General features: G+C 36.2%; 1 protein-coding gene across 1 annotated transcript in view; it reads right to left on the reverse strand.

Annotated features, from left to right (window-relative positions):
• The window catches only part of OTOG (otogelin), a 105,119-nt gene that overhangs the window by 41,533 nt on the left and 44,674 nt on the right, over positions 1–18,912 (reverse strand). Inside the window, exons 24-33 of the mRNA XM_068685161.1 lie at positions 18,595–18,702; positions 13,282–13,420; positions 12,892–13,026; positions 11,692–11,838; positions 10,915–11,034; positions 9,975–10,091; positions 8,372–8,528; positions 7,295–7,321; positions 3,760–3,918; positions 1,354–1,632 (exon numbers count right to left, since the gene is read on the reverse strand). Of these exons, the coding sequence (XP_068541262.1) occupies positions 1,354–1,632; positions 3,760–3,918; positions 7,295–7,321; positions 8,372–8,528; positions 9,975–10,091; positions 10,915–11,034; positions 11,692–11,838; positions 12,892–13,026; positions 13,282–13,420; positions 18,595–18,702 (1,388 nt within the window). The remainder of the gene's footprint in view (positions 1–1,353; positions 1,633–3,759; positions 3,919–7,294; positions 7,322–8,371; positions 8,529–9,974; positions 10,092–10,914; positions 11,035–11,691; positions 11,839–12,891; positions 13,027–13,281; positions 13,421–18,594; positions 18,703–18,912) is intronic.

Genomic DNA, 18,912 nt, shown 5'->3' on the forward strand with positions numbered 1-18,912 from the left:
ACCAGTAAATAAGTTACCGATATATTTAAATTTACAGCACAGTGCAAAGCATTAGAACATAAAAATAATAAACACTTATTGTGATTTGGGAATTTTATATAGTGCACAAAGGCCAGTAGGTTTCAGCAATTAGTAGTTGTCATTGAGGTTCATAAAAAAGTCACACAGATGCATTAGAAGCATCTTATATATTAAGACAACCTGATAATGCGATAAAGCAATAAATAAATCAATAACTAATAAAGCAAATGATAGTTTCATGAAAAATCTGCTTTCTTTTATTTTACAGTCCAATATAACTTCTTGTATCTCATTCCTGATCTGTAAGGCCATCTTCATTTCAGCACATGGCTCTCGAGTATGTGAAAAGACTTATTTCCTGTTGTGAAAAGACTTATTTCCTGGGTTTTTTTTGTTTGTTTGTTTGTTTACCAATCTAAATGAGACAGAGTTTGATTAATTGCGGAGTTCTTAATGCATGGCATTTGTCACCAGTTCTTATGGCAGCAGATTCTACATCCCACAAAGTGTTCTAAGAATGTTGCCAACATTTGTGTTCCTTACATCTCCATGGAACGTGACTACTGTTAGGGAACAGGAATCTCTGAAGAAGGTAGAAACAGCCTCACAGCAGTCTACATTGCATATTCAGAAGCTGCAACTGTCCAAGAAACGTTAGAGAAAAAGACATCTGGATCCCCCAAAACAGGCATATATCACCACTTACATGGCACCTGAAACACTAGGGGATAACATCACGGAAGGCACAGCCTCTGTGAGTTGGTACATGGATAAGGTCAGGGTGTTTTTCAGGTGAAATAAGGTTTGAGAGGTGTAATCTACAGGCATGTCCTTAGTACTGGATAGCATGACTTATGAGGCCACAAAGTTTACGATGAGAATGGACAGAAAACACAATCAAAAGGAAGGGAAGAGAAAACGTCATCCACAGACCTTAACGTAGAAACACACATTCTTTTTTTTTTTTTCCATTCCCTTTGTGAATCCATTATTCATCAGCATGAATTTTCTATTCCTTGAGAATTTCCTCACAACCCATAAAGCAAATATTGCACAGAAACTTTGCTATAGTCTATGCATTTCCAAAACCAGTTGGCAAATACAGTGAAGTTGTGTGGGTATTTAATGACTTGTGACAAGAAAACCGAATCTCTTCCTTACTACAAAGCTCAAAGAAGATTTTGAGCCTGTCACAAACAAATTATCCGCAGCTTCCAGTGATGCTGGGGAGAAGTAAGATATATAGTCACCTCTGAAAATATCATTAAGAGTTAGCTTATATTTCCATGGGGAACAAAGTGATGTTCATAAAATACAACTTTAATTACCTACCTACTAGTTTAAATAGGATTGATAGTCTGAATTCCTCTGAATGATGGTACTTCAGAAGCTCAACTGAAGATGCAGAAATGTGGATGAAGTATCCTGGTTTTGCAAATGATTCAAAGGAACTGTAACCAGAAAGCCATGTATTCTTGTGTATAACAAATGTCGATTTGTTGTGAAACTCTTCGCTTTTTTCCCATTTAGAAAGAACAAGGGTATTGTTGGAGGACAACTGAAGAAAATAATTAGGTCTCTCAGCTGTTTCAAATGAAACCAAGTTGGAATCTGAAAAAAAAAAAGACACACAGAAGTCATTTATGTGCCATAATAAACTAAAGTCACTCTGATGTAACATACTGCTATCAGTAGCATGGGCAATGAAAACTGGCAATGGCCTTATCAATGAAAATGCCCTGAATCTTTTAAGAAGATGGTTTTAGAGTCCTAGATTCTGACGAACACTTGTTTTTTTTTTATTTTATTAGGACATTTGCCTACACCAGGACAAAGGAATATAGCCCAGCAGTCAATTAGAACTTCAGTTTACAGCCTTTGCTAAACATTTATTTAATAAAAATGTAAACTTCACCTTATTAGCTTTGCAAGTTATGCTTGCTGTCAGGAATTGATAGCTCAAGAGCTCAGCTTTTCATTAAAAATAAATTACGAAAATGTATTTTGCATTCAGCTTACAGATTTATGTATTCATTTCTAAGCAGTCAGCTCTCCAGCCCTTCCCCCAAGAAGGTTTACAGCAAAGCCTGTTTTCTGGCAAATGTATCCACATGATACCTTACCCTTAAAACAGTACTGCTGATTTCAAGCAAGCCCCTGTACGATCAATTGCAGAATGGCAGATTTTGAGCCTGTTACAGGCATCTGTTTCTTACAAAATTACTTCATTCTGTTCTGCTGTAAACTCTTCTATTCTGTTGAAAAAAGCCATTAAACTACTGTAAAATCAACTAACCCTCCAGACCTGGATAGCATTTCTTGGGGAGAAAAAAAAAAAAAAAAAGCACAGAAAACAAATGATCTCTATTAAACAGATCCAGTGGTTTTTTTTTGGTTGGTTGGTTGTTTTTTTTTTGTTGTGTTTTTTTTTGTTTGTTTGTTTGTTTTTATAACATGTATGAAAGATCAGCTTGGTTTTTGAGCATAAAAAATTTGACTTATTTGAAAAACTTAGTTGCACTTGCATCTTTTTAATAACTGCCTGTAGCAAGTAGCTATTTGTTCAATAATGACAGACACTCAGTATGATTTATAATACCTGCCATACAGCCAATCAATTTCAAGATCCAAAATTTTCAGTGGCTATGATTTATCTGAAACTGATGAAACATATCCATTTTTCTGAGGTAGTGAAGAACCAACAAAGACACATAAATGAAGACATGGATATGAAAAATACAGCACTGATTTTACAAACTCTTCCATGGCCAAATGATGAAACACTGTTCTCTTAAATTGAACTATAAGGCACCAATTCCACTTGCCAGGTTCAATTTTATACAGGAACAGTAGGACTGACCCTCCCTTTCCAAACCCAAAATGAATGCAATGTACAAGTCTCAAATCTATGATTAATAAAAGCAATCTGGCCCTGGATATTCTGTTACATGAGCTCTTGTGTCAGTTCTATAGACAACAGTTAAATGCTTCTCAGTTTTTCACTGACCCTTACCCCTTGTTTTTGATTACACAAAGACAGCAACCTTCAGGCTGTCCAAAGACATGATCAGAAGACTATAAGCAGTAAAATTATATTGAGGCTTCAGTGCTCTGTGAGCAGTAAAATTGAGTGTGCAGACAACTATAGCATTTAATCAATGTCACAAAGTGCTGAATATATTCTTGTAAGTCTTCTCAACCTGTCTAAAGGTGTGCAAGACCTATTTCATCTGCTGAATTAACAACAGATTCCTTCACCGGGAAACTTAATTCAGGACAGGAAGACACATTCACAGCACACAACTTCAGCTCAAGTTGAAGCCAATGGTCATCTCTGTACAAGACAATAAGTGATGGTGGCAGACTGAGTGAATTAGAGAATACTTTTCTTATATCATCTCTTTCCCATTCTTTTCCATGTCCCAGTTCTGCCTGAGGAAAGGTGGAAGGAGCAACACATATCTGAAGCACTGGGCTACAATACTGGTTTGGGGGCTTCTGAAGGTTGGGGTTAGAGAAGAATTGTTAGTTTTTCAACTAAAAGTATCTGTTTCTAAAGCTAACATCATGTAATTAAACCAGCTAAATCAAAACTTTTGCAGACAACATTAAGGTGCAGAATCAGCTGACATAAAGAGAAAAGATTTTTTGACCCAGGTCTGTAGTTAGACATAGGCTAGTATTCAAGGAGAGAATGTGCTCTGCCTTACTTAAGCCTCTACATTACAGGGACTTTACCATGTGATTTGGGTTTATAAAGTCCTGAAGTAAGCATAAAGCTCACTGCGTGTCCATCTTCTTGTCTCACAGGGAAAACAAAACCATCCACCAGTTTCACTGCCAGTACAAATTCCCCATCCAAGTAGCTGACCAGTTTGTATGGGCCCTTTCCCAGAGCTGTGGAGAAAAAAAAAAAAAAAAAAAAAAAAAGCCAGAATTACCTTTCATGCCCAATGTCACACATGCTTGAGTTCTACATAACAATACAGCACACAAAGAGAAATACATCTCTCTGCTCTGAAAACTCTAGGTGCTATATACTAAACTGTAATGACAACCAAAACAAAGTTACACTCTTTTAGAAAATACCTGTTCTCAAAACTATCCAAATTACCTAGACACAGTACTGAAGAGCTGAAGACTCAAGACCTGAAGACTCAAGACTTTGAGACTCAAAACTTGAGACCTGAAGATTCAAGACTTCTCAAGACTCACCATTAGCTTCTCCTTTTTCTCCTTCTCATCCACTTTTCTAAGTTAACTGAGTCATCAGTAAATAGTTTTCTACAGACCATCCTGTGATGTAAATTTTTTACTTGTACGTCTCTATCAATTCTTACTATTATTTAAAACCAATTTTACTAGTGTCCACAGTGTGAGGCATTTTGCAGGAAATAGTTTGTTGCTGTCAAATATCAAAGAACTCCTTGAACAAAAAGCTTGACATGAGTCAGCAGTGCGCGCTTGCAACCCAGAAGGCCAACTGCTGCCTGGGCTGCATCAAAAGAGGAGTGGCCAGCAGCTCAAGGGAAGCGTTTGTCCCCTCCACTCTGCTCTTGTGAGGCTCCACTTGGAGTGGTGTGTCCAGGTCTGGAGGCCCCAGTACAGGAAGAATGTGGAGCTCTTGGAACGGGTCCAGAGGAGAGCCACTAAAATGGTGGCTGGAGCACCTCTCCTATGAAGAAAGGCTGAGAGAATTGGGGCTGTTCAGCCTAAAGACGAGAAGGCTCCGGGGTGACTTTATTGCAGTTTTTTAGTACTTAAAGGTGGCTTATAAAAAAGATGGTGAGCAACTTTTTACTCAATCAGATAATGACAGGACAAGGGAGAATGGTTTTAAACTAAAAGAGGGAAAATTTAGATTAGAGGTTAGGAGGAAACTCTTCACTCAAAGGGTGATGATGCACTGGAAAACAGCTGCCCAGAGAAGCTGCAGATGCCCATTCCCTGAAGATGTTCAAGGTCAGATTGGATGAGGTTCTGGGCAACCTGCAGGGTGGCATCCCTGCCTATGGTGGGGAGATGGAACTGGATAATCTTTAAGGTCCCTTCCAAGCCGAGCCATTCTATGATAACACTGGGAAACATGACAGGAAGAAATCAGCATTACAAGTAAAGGAAAGGGCAAATTTTACCTATAGGTAAAAAAGATAGAAGCATGTGAGGTTGTCATTTCACAAATCTCACAATGCCACACTCCTTCAGTTAGTTCCAAGTTCACAGTACTTTGAAATTATTTTTGTAAACTCCTCTGTTAAAAACAGGCATTTTAGACCACACTTGAGCAATTTATTGCACTACTGTTTTACCCACAAACCAGGAGATGGCAAGCATCCATCTAAGTTAGAAGTCTCCCAGAACTTCTCAGCTGATAGTTGCAGTTAATACCATTGATCCTCAAAATCTGTTCAGTCAGGTTAAAACTATGAACTGAATTTTGCAGCTTGTTCTTGTATTCTGTCTCTCACTAATCTTAAAAGATATTAAGAGTTTTGAAATGCTAGGGAAGCTGCACGTGGTATGAACATGTGGCCCATGCACACATAAACGTGTACAGTGATATTTGGTTACCTTTAGTGCAGGGAGCTGAAAAATATTTTTAAAAATACTTAAAACATATATTATTCTGGATATGTTAATATACATTTAAGTTTTAGATCTCTATTCCATTCAAACTTGAGAAAAAGCTATCAAATGAGAATTTCCCCTTACCAAAGACAAAAGCTCCTTCTTCTAGATTCATGAAAAAATGTTACAAAAAGTTACATTCAAAAAACCTCTGTCTAAAAGAGTTTCTTACCTTCCTGTCTCCAAAACTAAGTAATTTTTGGCAATGCTACTGTATTTGAGGTAGAAAAGGAAATTTTTTAGCACAAGGATTTTTTTTTTCCACTGGCAGCTCTGGAACATCCTATGTTGAGTATATAAGAGCTGGATTAGCAAGCAGTGGGAAGATGAGATTAAATAAATATATATTAAGCATGTTTATTGCAAACTTTTCCAATGTACAACCCTACCGTATTCCAAGTAATTTGTCAGTGATAAATCAGCAAAAAATAAAACTAATACCACACTTCAGAAGTTTATGTTACCATCCAACTTCACTACTAACACACGCTACTGCCACAGATGTTAGAGGCACTGCCATTTCCATCTGTTACAACTGCAAGATTACCTCATCTCGGGCTGTATTTCATTTATAAAACAAAACATAACATAAATTTAAAACTGAAATCATCTCCTATTCAACTGAACTTTATTTAAATTAATTTAACAGCTTAAATAGTGATTTAGCTAAAATCCCACTGCAATATCAACTTGAACCTACTCAAAATCTTTTCAACCAGTATATGTATCAGAAATGGTAGCTTCTTGGCCAGATAGCTTGGGGCTGATATGTCGCACAAGTCCTTCCTAACTTAGACTCAGTTCTTCTCCAAGATCTTTTTTGGCGTAAACTGCTGCAATATGGAGTCTAATAGAATTCTAATAGAAGACCAGAATATCCTGATAGACATGCTTCTATGTGAGCATGATAAAAAGAGTTATAGAATAAATAGCCGCAGTCCTGATCATTCCTTATATCAGGCTGGCTTACAGTGCTTACATCTATGCCATGTCTAACAATGCAGACATCCTCAATATAACTTTAAAATAGTCTGCATAGAGATTCCAGTGCTACCACAGTAATACAGAAGCACAAACTGTATCCAGTACCAATTAACCACTGAAGCTTTACTCAAGAACTTTGTATCAGTTTTGCACCTTTCTCTGAGATCCATCATAATACACCAGCAATACTTGTTGCTCAGGAATTTAAAGCTAAGCCAGGCATACCAAAATAGATAGTTCAACATTTAGTCACAGAAAGTTGAATTATACTAATTACTAGCTCTCTCTGGTGGCTGCACACGGGATGACCATTCGTTTAACAGAAACAACAGGTATCAAGTTTTTGACTGCATTACTCCTTAAGCAAGGAGTGCCACTAGTACTATGGGGCTGAATATTCTATTAATTACTTGATTGTTACCCATAAACATATAGCAACTGAGATAAATAGACGTGGGCCTACATTAAGAGGATCATTAAAAGCCTTTGGAAAAGCAAAATTAAAAAAAAAAAAAAATGGGTAAAATAGATTATTCGTTACTTTAATAATATATCATTTGCAACTGTTTTCATCAACACAGTATTTTTAAATAAAATACTACGAGTAATATAAATAAACCAAAGATTCTATATTCTTATTATCAGCTCCTTTAGGACTTACCTTTGTTGAAATATTCACAATCGTAAGCTAAAAAATAGAAAGAAAAGAAAGAACAATTGCACACATTCTGCAGATAAACAGGTTTTCCATTATCCTTTATTGATTGAGTTGTAAATCAACTATTTAGCTGAGCTATATCACACATAAGCATTTATTCAAACATTTATTATTGCTTAATATTTATTTCACTACACTGATTTAAATAAAACATTACTTTCTAGCAGAAATCCTAAGCTTATGTATCTATAGTTGGCTTTTTGCGACCTCTAGTGGCTAAGCGTAAATTTTGCTGTCTTTCCATGCTCATTTTAAAACACGCATGCATCGTTTCTGTCAAAAATTATGAATAATCCTCTTGCTCTACAACAAATTTCCTGTGACTTTGAGAAAGCTGCATGTTCTCCCTGTGCCACTGCAAAGCTGTAAAGATGTGGTTGTTTGTTTCCTTCAATTCTTTCTTTTTTTGCCCTCTTCCACTACATCTTCGCAGAAATGACTGTCTTGTGTCAGACATTTGCACCAGGTGCCAGAGAAAAATGTCTCAGATTTTTATTTTTATTTATTTATTTATTTATTTACAACCTCTCAGCACTGCTGAATGGGAATATCTAGGTAATTACAAAATTCTGCTTAAAATCCTTTATTTACTTTTCTTTCAGAAGACTTATCTTCTACATTTGTACTGGAAGGAGCATTAAGGCACAGCTATGTTTCCTGGACTCTGTTAATTTTTGTTTTTAACAAAAGTTCAGTTTGAGGGATGTCCTTCACGCCATATCCTAATATCCATTTACCATGACCTCTCCTTTCACATCATGGGACAAGGAAGAAAAACTAGAAGTGCATCACCCACCAATATGGAAAGGAATATGTGATCCAGCTACACAAAAATGAGCATGGAGATTAGTGAGAGGCACACACTCATTTTTCCACCCCACAGCCACTCATGCTGTAGCTCCGCTAATTTGTCTTAAGAGTTTCCTTCCTGGTTTTAGGGAACTCAGTGTGTTTGATTTTTCAATAAGGGTCTCATGAATACAGTTGCATCCACTGGCCATGCTTGTTAAGTAAACTTACGACACACTCTAGGGGATCTCCAGTCTACAGAAACTCCATGCTGGCAGCACTGATGGGCATATGCTGACACACTTGTACAGAAACACTCACAGTCACCTCCTTGGTTACAACCGCATGTATCTGTCAAGCAGTTTGAGTAAAACCAGGTGACATCAATCTGGAAATATAAATATTACTAATTAAAACTATTCATACAGACACTGGCAACAATCAGCACAAAGCCACAATTCCTTCAAAATTTAACACATAAGACTTCTATTAAAGATTTTAACTTACACGACCTCTTGAAATACAAGAAAAACAGTGTGTTAGACCATATCATAAAATCTTGTACAGTACTCAGTAATAATTAAATCAATGACCCACTACAAACATGCAGGCTGAGACGTTAATATGAGCTCATTTTGCATGCCTTTAAACCATAATAAACTATATAGAAGCTTATTAAATACGAGAAACTCTTTCTAAACTGACCACAAATAAATATATCCCAGGATATAAATAAAATATAATAAAATAGATGGAAAAGTTTTCCCATGAGAGTGGTTCGTTCTCTTTGTGTAATTAAGCAATTTTATGGGACAGCTTGTGATTTTCCCCTCAGATTACTCTGAAGTCTTGTCTTAAGGGACAAAATTTCAAAGAAATCTGTCAATGTTAATTTGCTTATTGAACTGTTATACATTCTACATGGATTTACACTTAAATATTTACAGTCATAAGGAACACAACTAATACCTTTTACAGTGAACTAAAACCAATGTTTCATTAATACAACTTTAACATTGCCTTCCCTTTTCCTCCAAAATAATATACAAAACAACCCTGCAAGATTCAGTGTTGTCTTTCATGAAGAATCTCCTTTCTCCCTAGGAACCCTTCCGACACTTACAGTTTCTACACTATGTACACAGTTTCAACACCAGAACATCTTGGGATACGTCACTCTCCATATAACACCTAGCCCTCGAAATCAGCTCTCCCCATTCTTGAACTGAGCCTGAGCCTGATGACTGAACAAGTTGCACGGTTCATTTTACTTAGGTGGTTGCCTGAGTGAGGAGATGTGTGCAGTTTTCTTCTAGGAATGAGTTTTTCACCTATAAGACTGCCTAGAATAAGCTATAAATTTATTTAAACATGCCTGAAAAATGTGCATGTTATGTAATGCATCTGAGCAAACAAAAGCGAGTTGTTACAATTCTGTAAATTTTTGTGCTTAGAATGAAAACCAAAAGGTAATACAAATTGGGTATAATCTTGTCTCCACTCATTGTAAAGGTGACTAATAGTACTAACCACATTGTAAAAAGGCTAAACAGTGCCAGTGGTATTATATGGCATATATAATGTCAACAAATGGCTCATATAATGTACAACAAATGGCTTACTGTCTAAGTTAGCTAAGTGCAGATAGTCTTCGTGACAGGCCCAGTTAAACACTCCCATTTTAGAATCAGAATAAGTATGGGTTAGGCTTTCTTCATGTCCTCTTTTGCTACAGTAGTAAAAATTACTCTGTTATGGAAGACATGAGCTGAAGAGTAGTTATCTCTAGTGAGATGTTCACTTGCACATCTTTCTACATGTGACCCCAACTCACCACTGGATGGCAAGCTTCAAATGCTTCACTTAACAGGATTCCACATTCCTTCTTGGCAAAAGGCTCTCTAAGTGGATTCAAACTGCATGGATTTCGAATGTCAGAGCTGTCAACACACTTAACAAGAAAGCAAAATGAAGGGGAGAAACTTGTTTCATTAGAACGTTTGAACTTACAAAATATAGTTTTGTTTTGTGCAGGTTTTTTTTTGTTTGTTTGGGTTTTTTTATTTATTTTAAAAAATGTAAAGCACAAAAAATGCATCGTTTGAGAAACTTAAGAGAGAATAAGATATGGAATTTAAAGGGTATGCTAATCAGCAGAAATGAAAAACACATAGTTTCATTTGTCTGACAGCAGCAGGAAAACATACACACATATAGCTCTAAAAAGGGTTGCCACAAAGTCTGAATCTGGAGTCTTTACTTACCTGAGCAGTCAGTTTAAATAAACAGCAAAGATCATTTAAATAACTTTCATTAGAATGGTCAGAAATCAGGTCTTTTTACACTAGCTACTATGAATTTATTTTGCAAGACATTTTAAGTAACAACTTCAGAATTTATGTGCATTTCACAACATACTGCTTCACTATTCAAACATCAATATTCATTATTCGTATAAAACATACATTTATATAGATAATGGATTTCAAACTATATTTGCAGATCTGTTACTTAACTAATGGTTACATTGAATAACTGTGGAACTTTTTATTTTATGTTTTCTCTAAAACACTCTACTGTGTAGAAACAAAGGCAATTACTTTGTTATGCTTAATGGATTATGACATCTCTAAGAACCATATATATACTGTCTTTTGCATTGCTGCCTAATTGAGACATCGGTGAATGCATGTCTTAATTTATTCTAGATATATTGGATGATGTAACAACAACATATATAAATCTACTATCAAATACATTATTTTTCCAAGTACCTCTACAGCTGTCCAACTGTTTCCAAATTCTTGTGAGTTTGTTAGTTCAAAATTATCTGGAGTCCTCAATTCATTTATTGTTTTCAAATCAAAATTTCCACATAATCCAGTCAATTCACCCTGAAACAACAAATAACAAACATAACATATTTACTTCTACAAGATATAAAACACTACGAATCACAACTGCTTTCAAAAGTTGCTTCATACATGTCCATCTTCTGTTGTTTCATTATAAATTTGTCAGGATTCAATCCTTTTCAGCTAGTTTCCCCCAAAAAAGTCCATCTGTTTGTGATAATAAAGTTGTGACAGATACTTTATTTTGCTTTATTTTGACAACATCAGTATTATTCCCTTTAAACTGTGTATCTCTAAGCCTTTGAGAAGAGAGCTGATCTTTTGTTCAGAGAAGTGACCTGCTCTCTAGCAATTTTATTTATTTATTTATTTATTACATTTCAGCAAAATTGCACCTGCTCCAGTCAGGCAGGGAATGAGTAATGTAGGAGAATGTTGCCCCGGGAGGTTTATTTCTGCTGTTAAAGAAGTTAGACAGTAAACAGTTAATAGGGGGGGGGGAAGAGATTGTAAATGAGAATGATTAATTTAATTGACAAGGTAGTTAAATACCTCTCTTCTTGACACTGCTATTGAGTTCCTACAGGCTTCATGACATATTGTCTGTTTTCTGAACAATGATAACATATATTTACTTAATAAGACTTACACAAAGATTTCAAAGAAATGTCATTAAGGGTGTTGACTTTCACTTACCTGCCACTGATGACCCATCTGTACATGAACTGTTGTTCTCTGATCCCAAAGAACAGTGATGTGCTCATCAGGAAAATGAACAACAGTGAAAAACCCAGCTTTCCATAACTGTATTTTTTGTAATTTGTCCATGTAACTAGATGAGCTCTATTCAAAATAAAACAAGATAGCTTATAATGTAAATAATGTATCCACAAAATGTTCACTTGATAGGAATATGTAAGTAAAGCGAATGACACAAATGGTTCTTAGACAGAAGTCCCAAAACTGAAAGAAGACCACAGAGGAATCAATGTTTAACCGAAAGTGGTCTGGATTCTTCCTGTGAACAGTGTTGGATTTTTATGAATTTATTATTTTAAAAGTTGATTTTATATCAAATTTACAGTATGAGTAATGACAATTAAGATAAAACTGTTAATGGTTCATCATGGAGGTATAAAATTCACTTAGGTATACAGCATTGCATTCAGAAGGTCTTAGCCATCTGCTTTTTTGAATATGTATAAGTGTGCACAGAGCATCCTCTTGAAATAAGTGATTGTCTAAATATGTACAAAGACTGCCATCTTCCTTACATAAAGCATTTTTACCTGCATACAATATCATACAGATGCCAAATTATTTGTAGCACAGACTAAGATGTCTGTTTTAATTACAAAATACCTCACACAATGACACAACACTTACTCTGTTTGTAAACTAACAATAGTATTACTTATACTGAAATTACTATAACTACTAAATATTACAGTGACAGAGTTTGCAGTTTGGCCATAACAAAAATGAATTTTTTGTTTTGGAGCATATACCAGAAACTGCAATTTAATTTTTTGCAGAAGTATAAGAATATTCCTTCTATACAACTATACTCCAGAATTAATTAAAATCTTAGTTCTAGTGGAATTAATAGCAAGACACCCACTGACATCAAAATATCTGTATTTTTCCATAGACACATCAAGGCTAAACAGAAGAATTATAATTGTCTAACATTTTCATGAAATATAGCCAAGACTTTGTTTAAGATTTTCATTCAACAATACAGGTTTGATCAGCATTCACTGTGAAAATATTTACACCTCGGCTACATAACTGACACAGTTTTGTTTGTTTGTTTGTTTTTGCCAACAAGAAAGAAAAAAATACTCAGAGAGAGACATACTCTGCCTTTTAGCAGTATTAAAGGCTGACACTTACTGGATTCCCGGTTTCATCATCAAATATTAGAGAAGATTTTCCAACATTAATGAAAATATGTTTTCTGCAAATAATTCCAGTATTAAAGCAGTTAATATTCTCTATAATAACTGAGAAACTGGTTGAAGAAGTACCCTGCAAAGAAAAAAAAAAAGGTACTTTTAAATATACTAATATAATGATATATATTGTTACATAATTGAAATCAGTAGAAACTTCTGTACATTATTATGTGATGTATGACTTAAAGTCTAAGTAACACCAAAGCTTAAATACATCTAGTACTCAGTATAATGTACAAACAGGACACAAGTACAAGGGTAGTTTTTAACAGGTAGTTTTTTAATCCAGTTTTACATAGGCTTAAAAAAAAAAAAAAAAAAGTCTCACCTTTACTAGATAAACCTTACAAGCTCCAACAAAGTCAAATGTAAGTCCATCAAATGTTCTGTAATGTCGATCACCATATGCAGTACACATGGAAGGGCAAGGATAGAAGGTGCATTGGAATGATCCATGCTGGCAAATGCTGCAAAATGTATGACCAACAGTGGTAATATGAGCCATAACCACAGACAAATGATTATACCTACTGCATTAAGCAGCAGGACTACTAAGGACATGTAAGTATGAGGACTATGGACTGAACCATTATGAAACTTTAACTAGAAGCAGCATAAATAAATCAGTTCCCTAATTTTTATTTATCACGTATTGAACACACATAGCCTGTGTTCCTTCCTGTTGGACTTCATAGGTTCCAGAACATACACACATTGAAAGGGCATTTCTTCTGTTATAACAAGAAAAGAAAATGCCACCCAAGGTAACACAACTTATTCCTCATTTACTCATACCAGCAATGGGCTACAAGGATAAAGCTATCTCTATCAGGTTCTCACAGTACATTTGTTTCTATACTTGCTGATTCTTAAATCCAACAAGCAATGTATCCTACTACTACCATGCTTATTCACTCTATGATTGAATGGGAATTTTGCATAAGTAAAGAACGAAGAAAAAAAAAAAAAAACAATACTGCTATTCTGTTAGGTTCCTTGAAAGAACTGTTTTTTGTTGCTGTTGTTTTGTTTGTTTTGTTTTGTTTTCCTGATACATTGGTATTGTCACAACCAAACCTTAGCCTAAGAATAGTTCAGTCAGGTTCTGCCTATGGCTACTTTAAGTATTAATATGCTTTCACCACACATACAGTAAGTGACTTTTAGGACCTTTCTGAATTATGTTTGCTTTGTAACTACCTAACAGCAAGGCTTTGCAGCACTGAATACTGTGTATTCCTGTGCATCAACCCATTGGCATCTGAGTTAACACTTCCAGAAATGTCATATTTACAAATAATGGATAAAATTTCATTTCCAGTTTCCACAAGTAATTTTTTTAAATGTTATTTTTTAAAAATCACTTGTACACACAGAAAAGTCCCTTGATAAAGGCAGCAAAGTTGGGGCCCTGGTAACTTTATTACAGCTATAACAAGATGTATGTTATAAATATAGGTTAAACTAAATGGAGAACATGATATAGTTTCAGCACATACCTAAGTTTATTTTCAAAATATTAAATGATGAATTACCTGATTAAATGAATGTTTCATATTCTACAACTAACGTATGAACCTAATTTACAGAAATATTGGATAAATCACTGATGTTTGACATCTCATACTAAAGCACCAATAAAATTTTAAGTTTCATATCCGTATAACTTTTTCTTTTCAGCTCATATTGCTATGAGATTTGACAGGTTTAGAACACCATTGTTTGTATAAGGACACCAGCAATCAAGCAAATAAAGGCATCCAATTCCCTGCAGCACCATGCTTCCTTCTGCTCCTTTACCACATAACTTGTACCAGCTTAAGTAATTTTCCAGGTTTTCCAACACTCCACTTGGAAGCAAGCTTATGTTTCGTATATCTATATACCTACATGAAGTATTTGGTTAAATTCAGTTAAAAGTACTACATGTTAAAAGTGTTTGCCATTACAAAACACAAGTAGAGTGCAGTGGGACTCACTCAGCCAACTCCAATCATCTTAAAGCACTGCCTAAGGCAGGCACCCAAACTGATGGAGAGAGAAAGGCAAACGAAGGAAAGTACACATGGATGGAAAGAGTAACTGCAGCTTCTCATGCTCTCTGTGAAACATTCGGTTTCAGTTATACTCTGGAGAAGAAACGTTTCTTAACATGCGAAGAGTAGGAAACTCCTTTGCAAGTATTCTCTTTCAGGAAACCTAATATATTTACAGTCCTAAGGAAGGGCTTAAGAATATACTAGGTCTTCCATGTCCTCTGCTCCAGTCTTTTTGCATATTAAGTAAACTAACATTTCATTATCAGAACCTAGAGAGTCCCATTTGGAAAAGTAGAACTACTAGCTGTTTTCAGACTTTGACTATCCTTTTTTAATATGTATTTTTAAGAAGTATTTGTTTAAGAACACGGAATTGAGCAACCTATAGAGACTAAACAAGCACAGCTACCTGCAACATCTGTCTCACCTGGCACAACACAGCACCAAAATGCTACTCTGGTATGTTCAGTTGGTACCACAACAATTTCTGTTTAATATCAGAATCATAGAATGACAGGTTGGAAGTGACCTTCAAGGTCATTTATAATTCTAACCCCATCTTCCACTTTCAGAACCAGGTTTCTGAAAGCCCCATCCAACCTGGTCTTAAACACCTCCAGGGATGGGGCATCCACAGCTTCTCTGGGCTGCCTGCAACAGTGCCTCACCACTCTCTGAATGAAAAAAATTCTTCCTTATATCTAATCTAAGCATACCCTCTTTTATAAGGTCTCCCCAGAGCCTTCTATTCTCCAGGCTGAACTCTGTCAGCCCATTTTCACATGAGAGGTGCCCCAGCCCTCTGATCACCCTGTTGGCTTTCCTCTAGACTCACTCCAACAGCTCCATGTCTTTATCAATTTGAGAGCCCCAGAGCTGAATGCAGTACTCAACATGAGGTCTCACAAGAGACAAGCAGAGGGTGATGATCACCTTCCTTGGCCTGCTCGCCACAATTTTTTCAATGCAGCCCAGGGTATGTACGGTTGGCATCCTGGGCTGCAAGAACACATTGCTAGAACACATCAAGTCATTGCAGCTCTTGGAGTGCAACCATCCAGCCTTTTCTTTATCCACCGAGTGGTCCACCCATCCAATCCCAATGTCTCTCCAATTTAGAGACAAGGATGTCATATGGGAAAGCAGCAAAAGCTTTGCACAAGTCCACATAGATGACATCAGTTGTTCTTCCCTTACACACCAGTGCTGTAGCCCCATATCATAGAAAGCCAACAAAAATGTCCAGCACAATTTGCCCTTAGTAAAGTCATGTTGTCTGTCACCAATCACTTCTTTGTTTTCCATGTCCCTTAGCATAGTTTCCAGGAGGATCTGTTCCATGATCTTCCCAGGCACAGAGGTCAGACTGACTGGCCTGTAGTTTCCTGGGTTTTCCTTTTCTGACATCCTAAAAATGGGATTTTTATGTCCCCTTTTGTAGTCAGTGGGAACTTCACTGGACTGACAGAACTTCTCAAGTATGATGTTTAGTAGCTTAGCAAATTCATCCTCCAGTTCCCTCAGGACCCTCATCAGGTCCCATGGACTTATGCACGTTCAGGTTCCTTAGATGTTCTCAAACTTGATAAACTGTTTAATCTAGCCAGTATATGTTCTGGCTGTTGCACTGAAAACCAAATTAATCCACCTCAAAAACTGGGAAACACAGAACTGCAGTTCAGCCATACTCCTGTGATAGATTCAAAAGTCCCTGGGATTCCATTAGTACTTTTTCAATAAAAGAAATTACTTAATTTGTCATTTTACTGTTGGACAAGTCAGATTAACAGTTATGTTGCCCATACTAAATGAGATATGAATGATAATTAACACTATTTCCGTGCATTAAATAGCATTATTGTCATTGTAATTGTTATGACTGTTTAAATGGTCTTGCTGAGTGTTCTCATGCTTTGCACAAGCAAAAATGCACTTTTCCTTTGACATATCAAATATACTCAAGCATGCATACACAGCAGTCTCAAAGACCTTTGCACTTTGCATCAAATGTGTCACATCTGTAGAAAGCAGAGCTGGTTGCAGACTCCGTGTCAGTGGACAAATGATTGCCAAAAAGTCATTATCTCTTGTCTTTGCTTCTTGGATGTGGAAGACTTGAAAAGCCATGAGGATTATACAGAATTAATGGGCCTGGCCTCAGAAAAAAATACAGAAGGCTTAATATCCAGTCTTTTCACCTGCACTGCTGCTGCCTTTGGTGAACTCTCGTACAGATTAAATGGAATATAATAGTTCTTTCTGATGCAAGCAATCACACACCAGGTCCAATTGGAGAGGCCTTTGGAAATAAGGGGGTGAATAACCCGGGTCGCTTTACCTGCCTGCCCAGTGGAGATGGCTTGTAAGTCGCTTCACCAGTCGACCAAAGGACTACAAATATCTTCTAGAGCAGATACTGAGGACCTGACGAGAGGCAGAGGTAGGCAGTCAGCACAAGGCTGGAGGGGGCAACGATATCCAGACAAGGCAGTGTCTAGCGCTGACTGGACAAGCCTTCACTGTGCGAGGCTATAGTGAGCTGCACAGGCCAGGCGCAATAGTTTACCAGGTGAGACCAGTTAAATGTTCCTGGTAAGCTAAAAGAAGGGAACAAAAGGAAGAAACTGCTCTGCTGATAAGCTGAAGGCTACAGCACTACTACATGATCTTGATACTTGACAGTATAGCTGATTTTTCTGAGGCTCTAAACAAACACTTAGTGCCAAGTTGAAGCATTCAACAGTAGACAAAGAAAACAGGTGGCTCCATCAGGAAACAAGTTTGTATCAGGCTTATGCAGATGTGGTATGTTTTCACATCTTAGCTTTAGTGAAGCTTATTGAAATGTTGTACCATGTTCTACTGAGAGCACTCAAGGATACTGCGGAGTAACATAGCTACAGAGAATGAGCTATATTTACAACACTGGACAGCGAAAGGATCAGGCCTCTGCATATCACTGAGTGGTCCTATCAACCAAAGTCTAGTGGAACACTTCCTTTTAATGCCAATTCATTCATCAGTTATATTACCCACACGCAAAGCCAAACAATATGTGTTACTATGCTCAGAAAATGGAATTGCTCAATACTGTCCTGAACGCATCATTGTAGCAGTCCACACGCTTATGTTTTGGGCTCTCAGACTGCTTAGATTCTATGATAAATGTTAAAATGCAGAAGAAGGAAGTTTTGATTTAACAAATGTCACTTGGGTGTAATATTTGAAGAATTTTTCCTGTACTCTAGGAACATTGGCCAAGGAATATTCATTTTGACTATCTTGAAAGAATGACAATCAAAACAGTGATTTTTCTAAATCACGCTTTTCCCAAATTGAAAATTGCCATTTTTTTTTCCAACTTTCCATCCCCAAACAACATATTGTTTTGTTTTTAATGTAAAAGTTTCCTCAAACAACAAACCCTAAAAAAAGTCAATTTAATAGTTCTTTGAATGAGCAGAAATACAAAATTAGGGTGGATCATTTATTAGAATCTAGTATTAAATGATTACAAAACATGAAGGTAAAAAATAGAGCAATAATCAAGTCAGAGCTAAATAACTAAAATTAAATAAACACATAACTAGATCTGCACTTACCATGTATGACACGAAGAAATCACTTTGTCACCTGGAAAGTATTCCTTTCCTTTCCATGAACATGGACATTCATCTGCTTCCAAGCACACATCCCCATGCTTAACAAGACTAATAATAATAACAAAAAAAGATATACATTCAATAGAAGTAAACCTGGTATCTACATGCAGAAGTATTTTCCTAAACTTTACAATAATTTTACAATTATAATTGAGAAATAAGCCATTTAAAATCTGATATTGAAAAGGCACGATTTTATTAATATTTATATACGTGTAATTTGGTAATTTTCTTTCACAGAAATCTGCATATTGTATC

The sequence above is a fragment of the Anas acuta genome, chromosome 5, assembly GCF_963932015.1.
Source record: "Anas acuta chromosome 5, bAnaAcu1.1, whole genome shotgun sequence".
Lineage (NCBI taxonomy): Eukaryota > Metazoa > Chordata > Aves > Anseriformes > Anatidae > Anas > Anas acuta.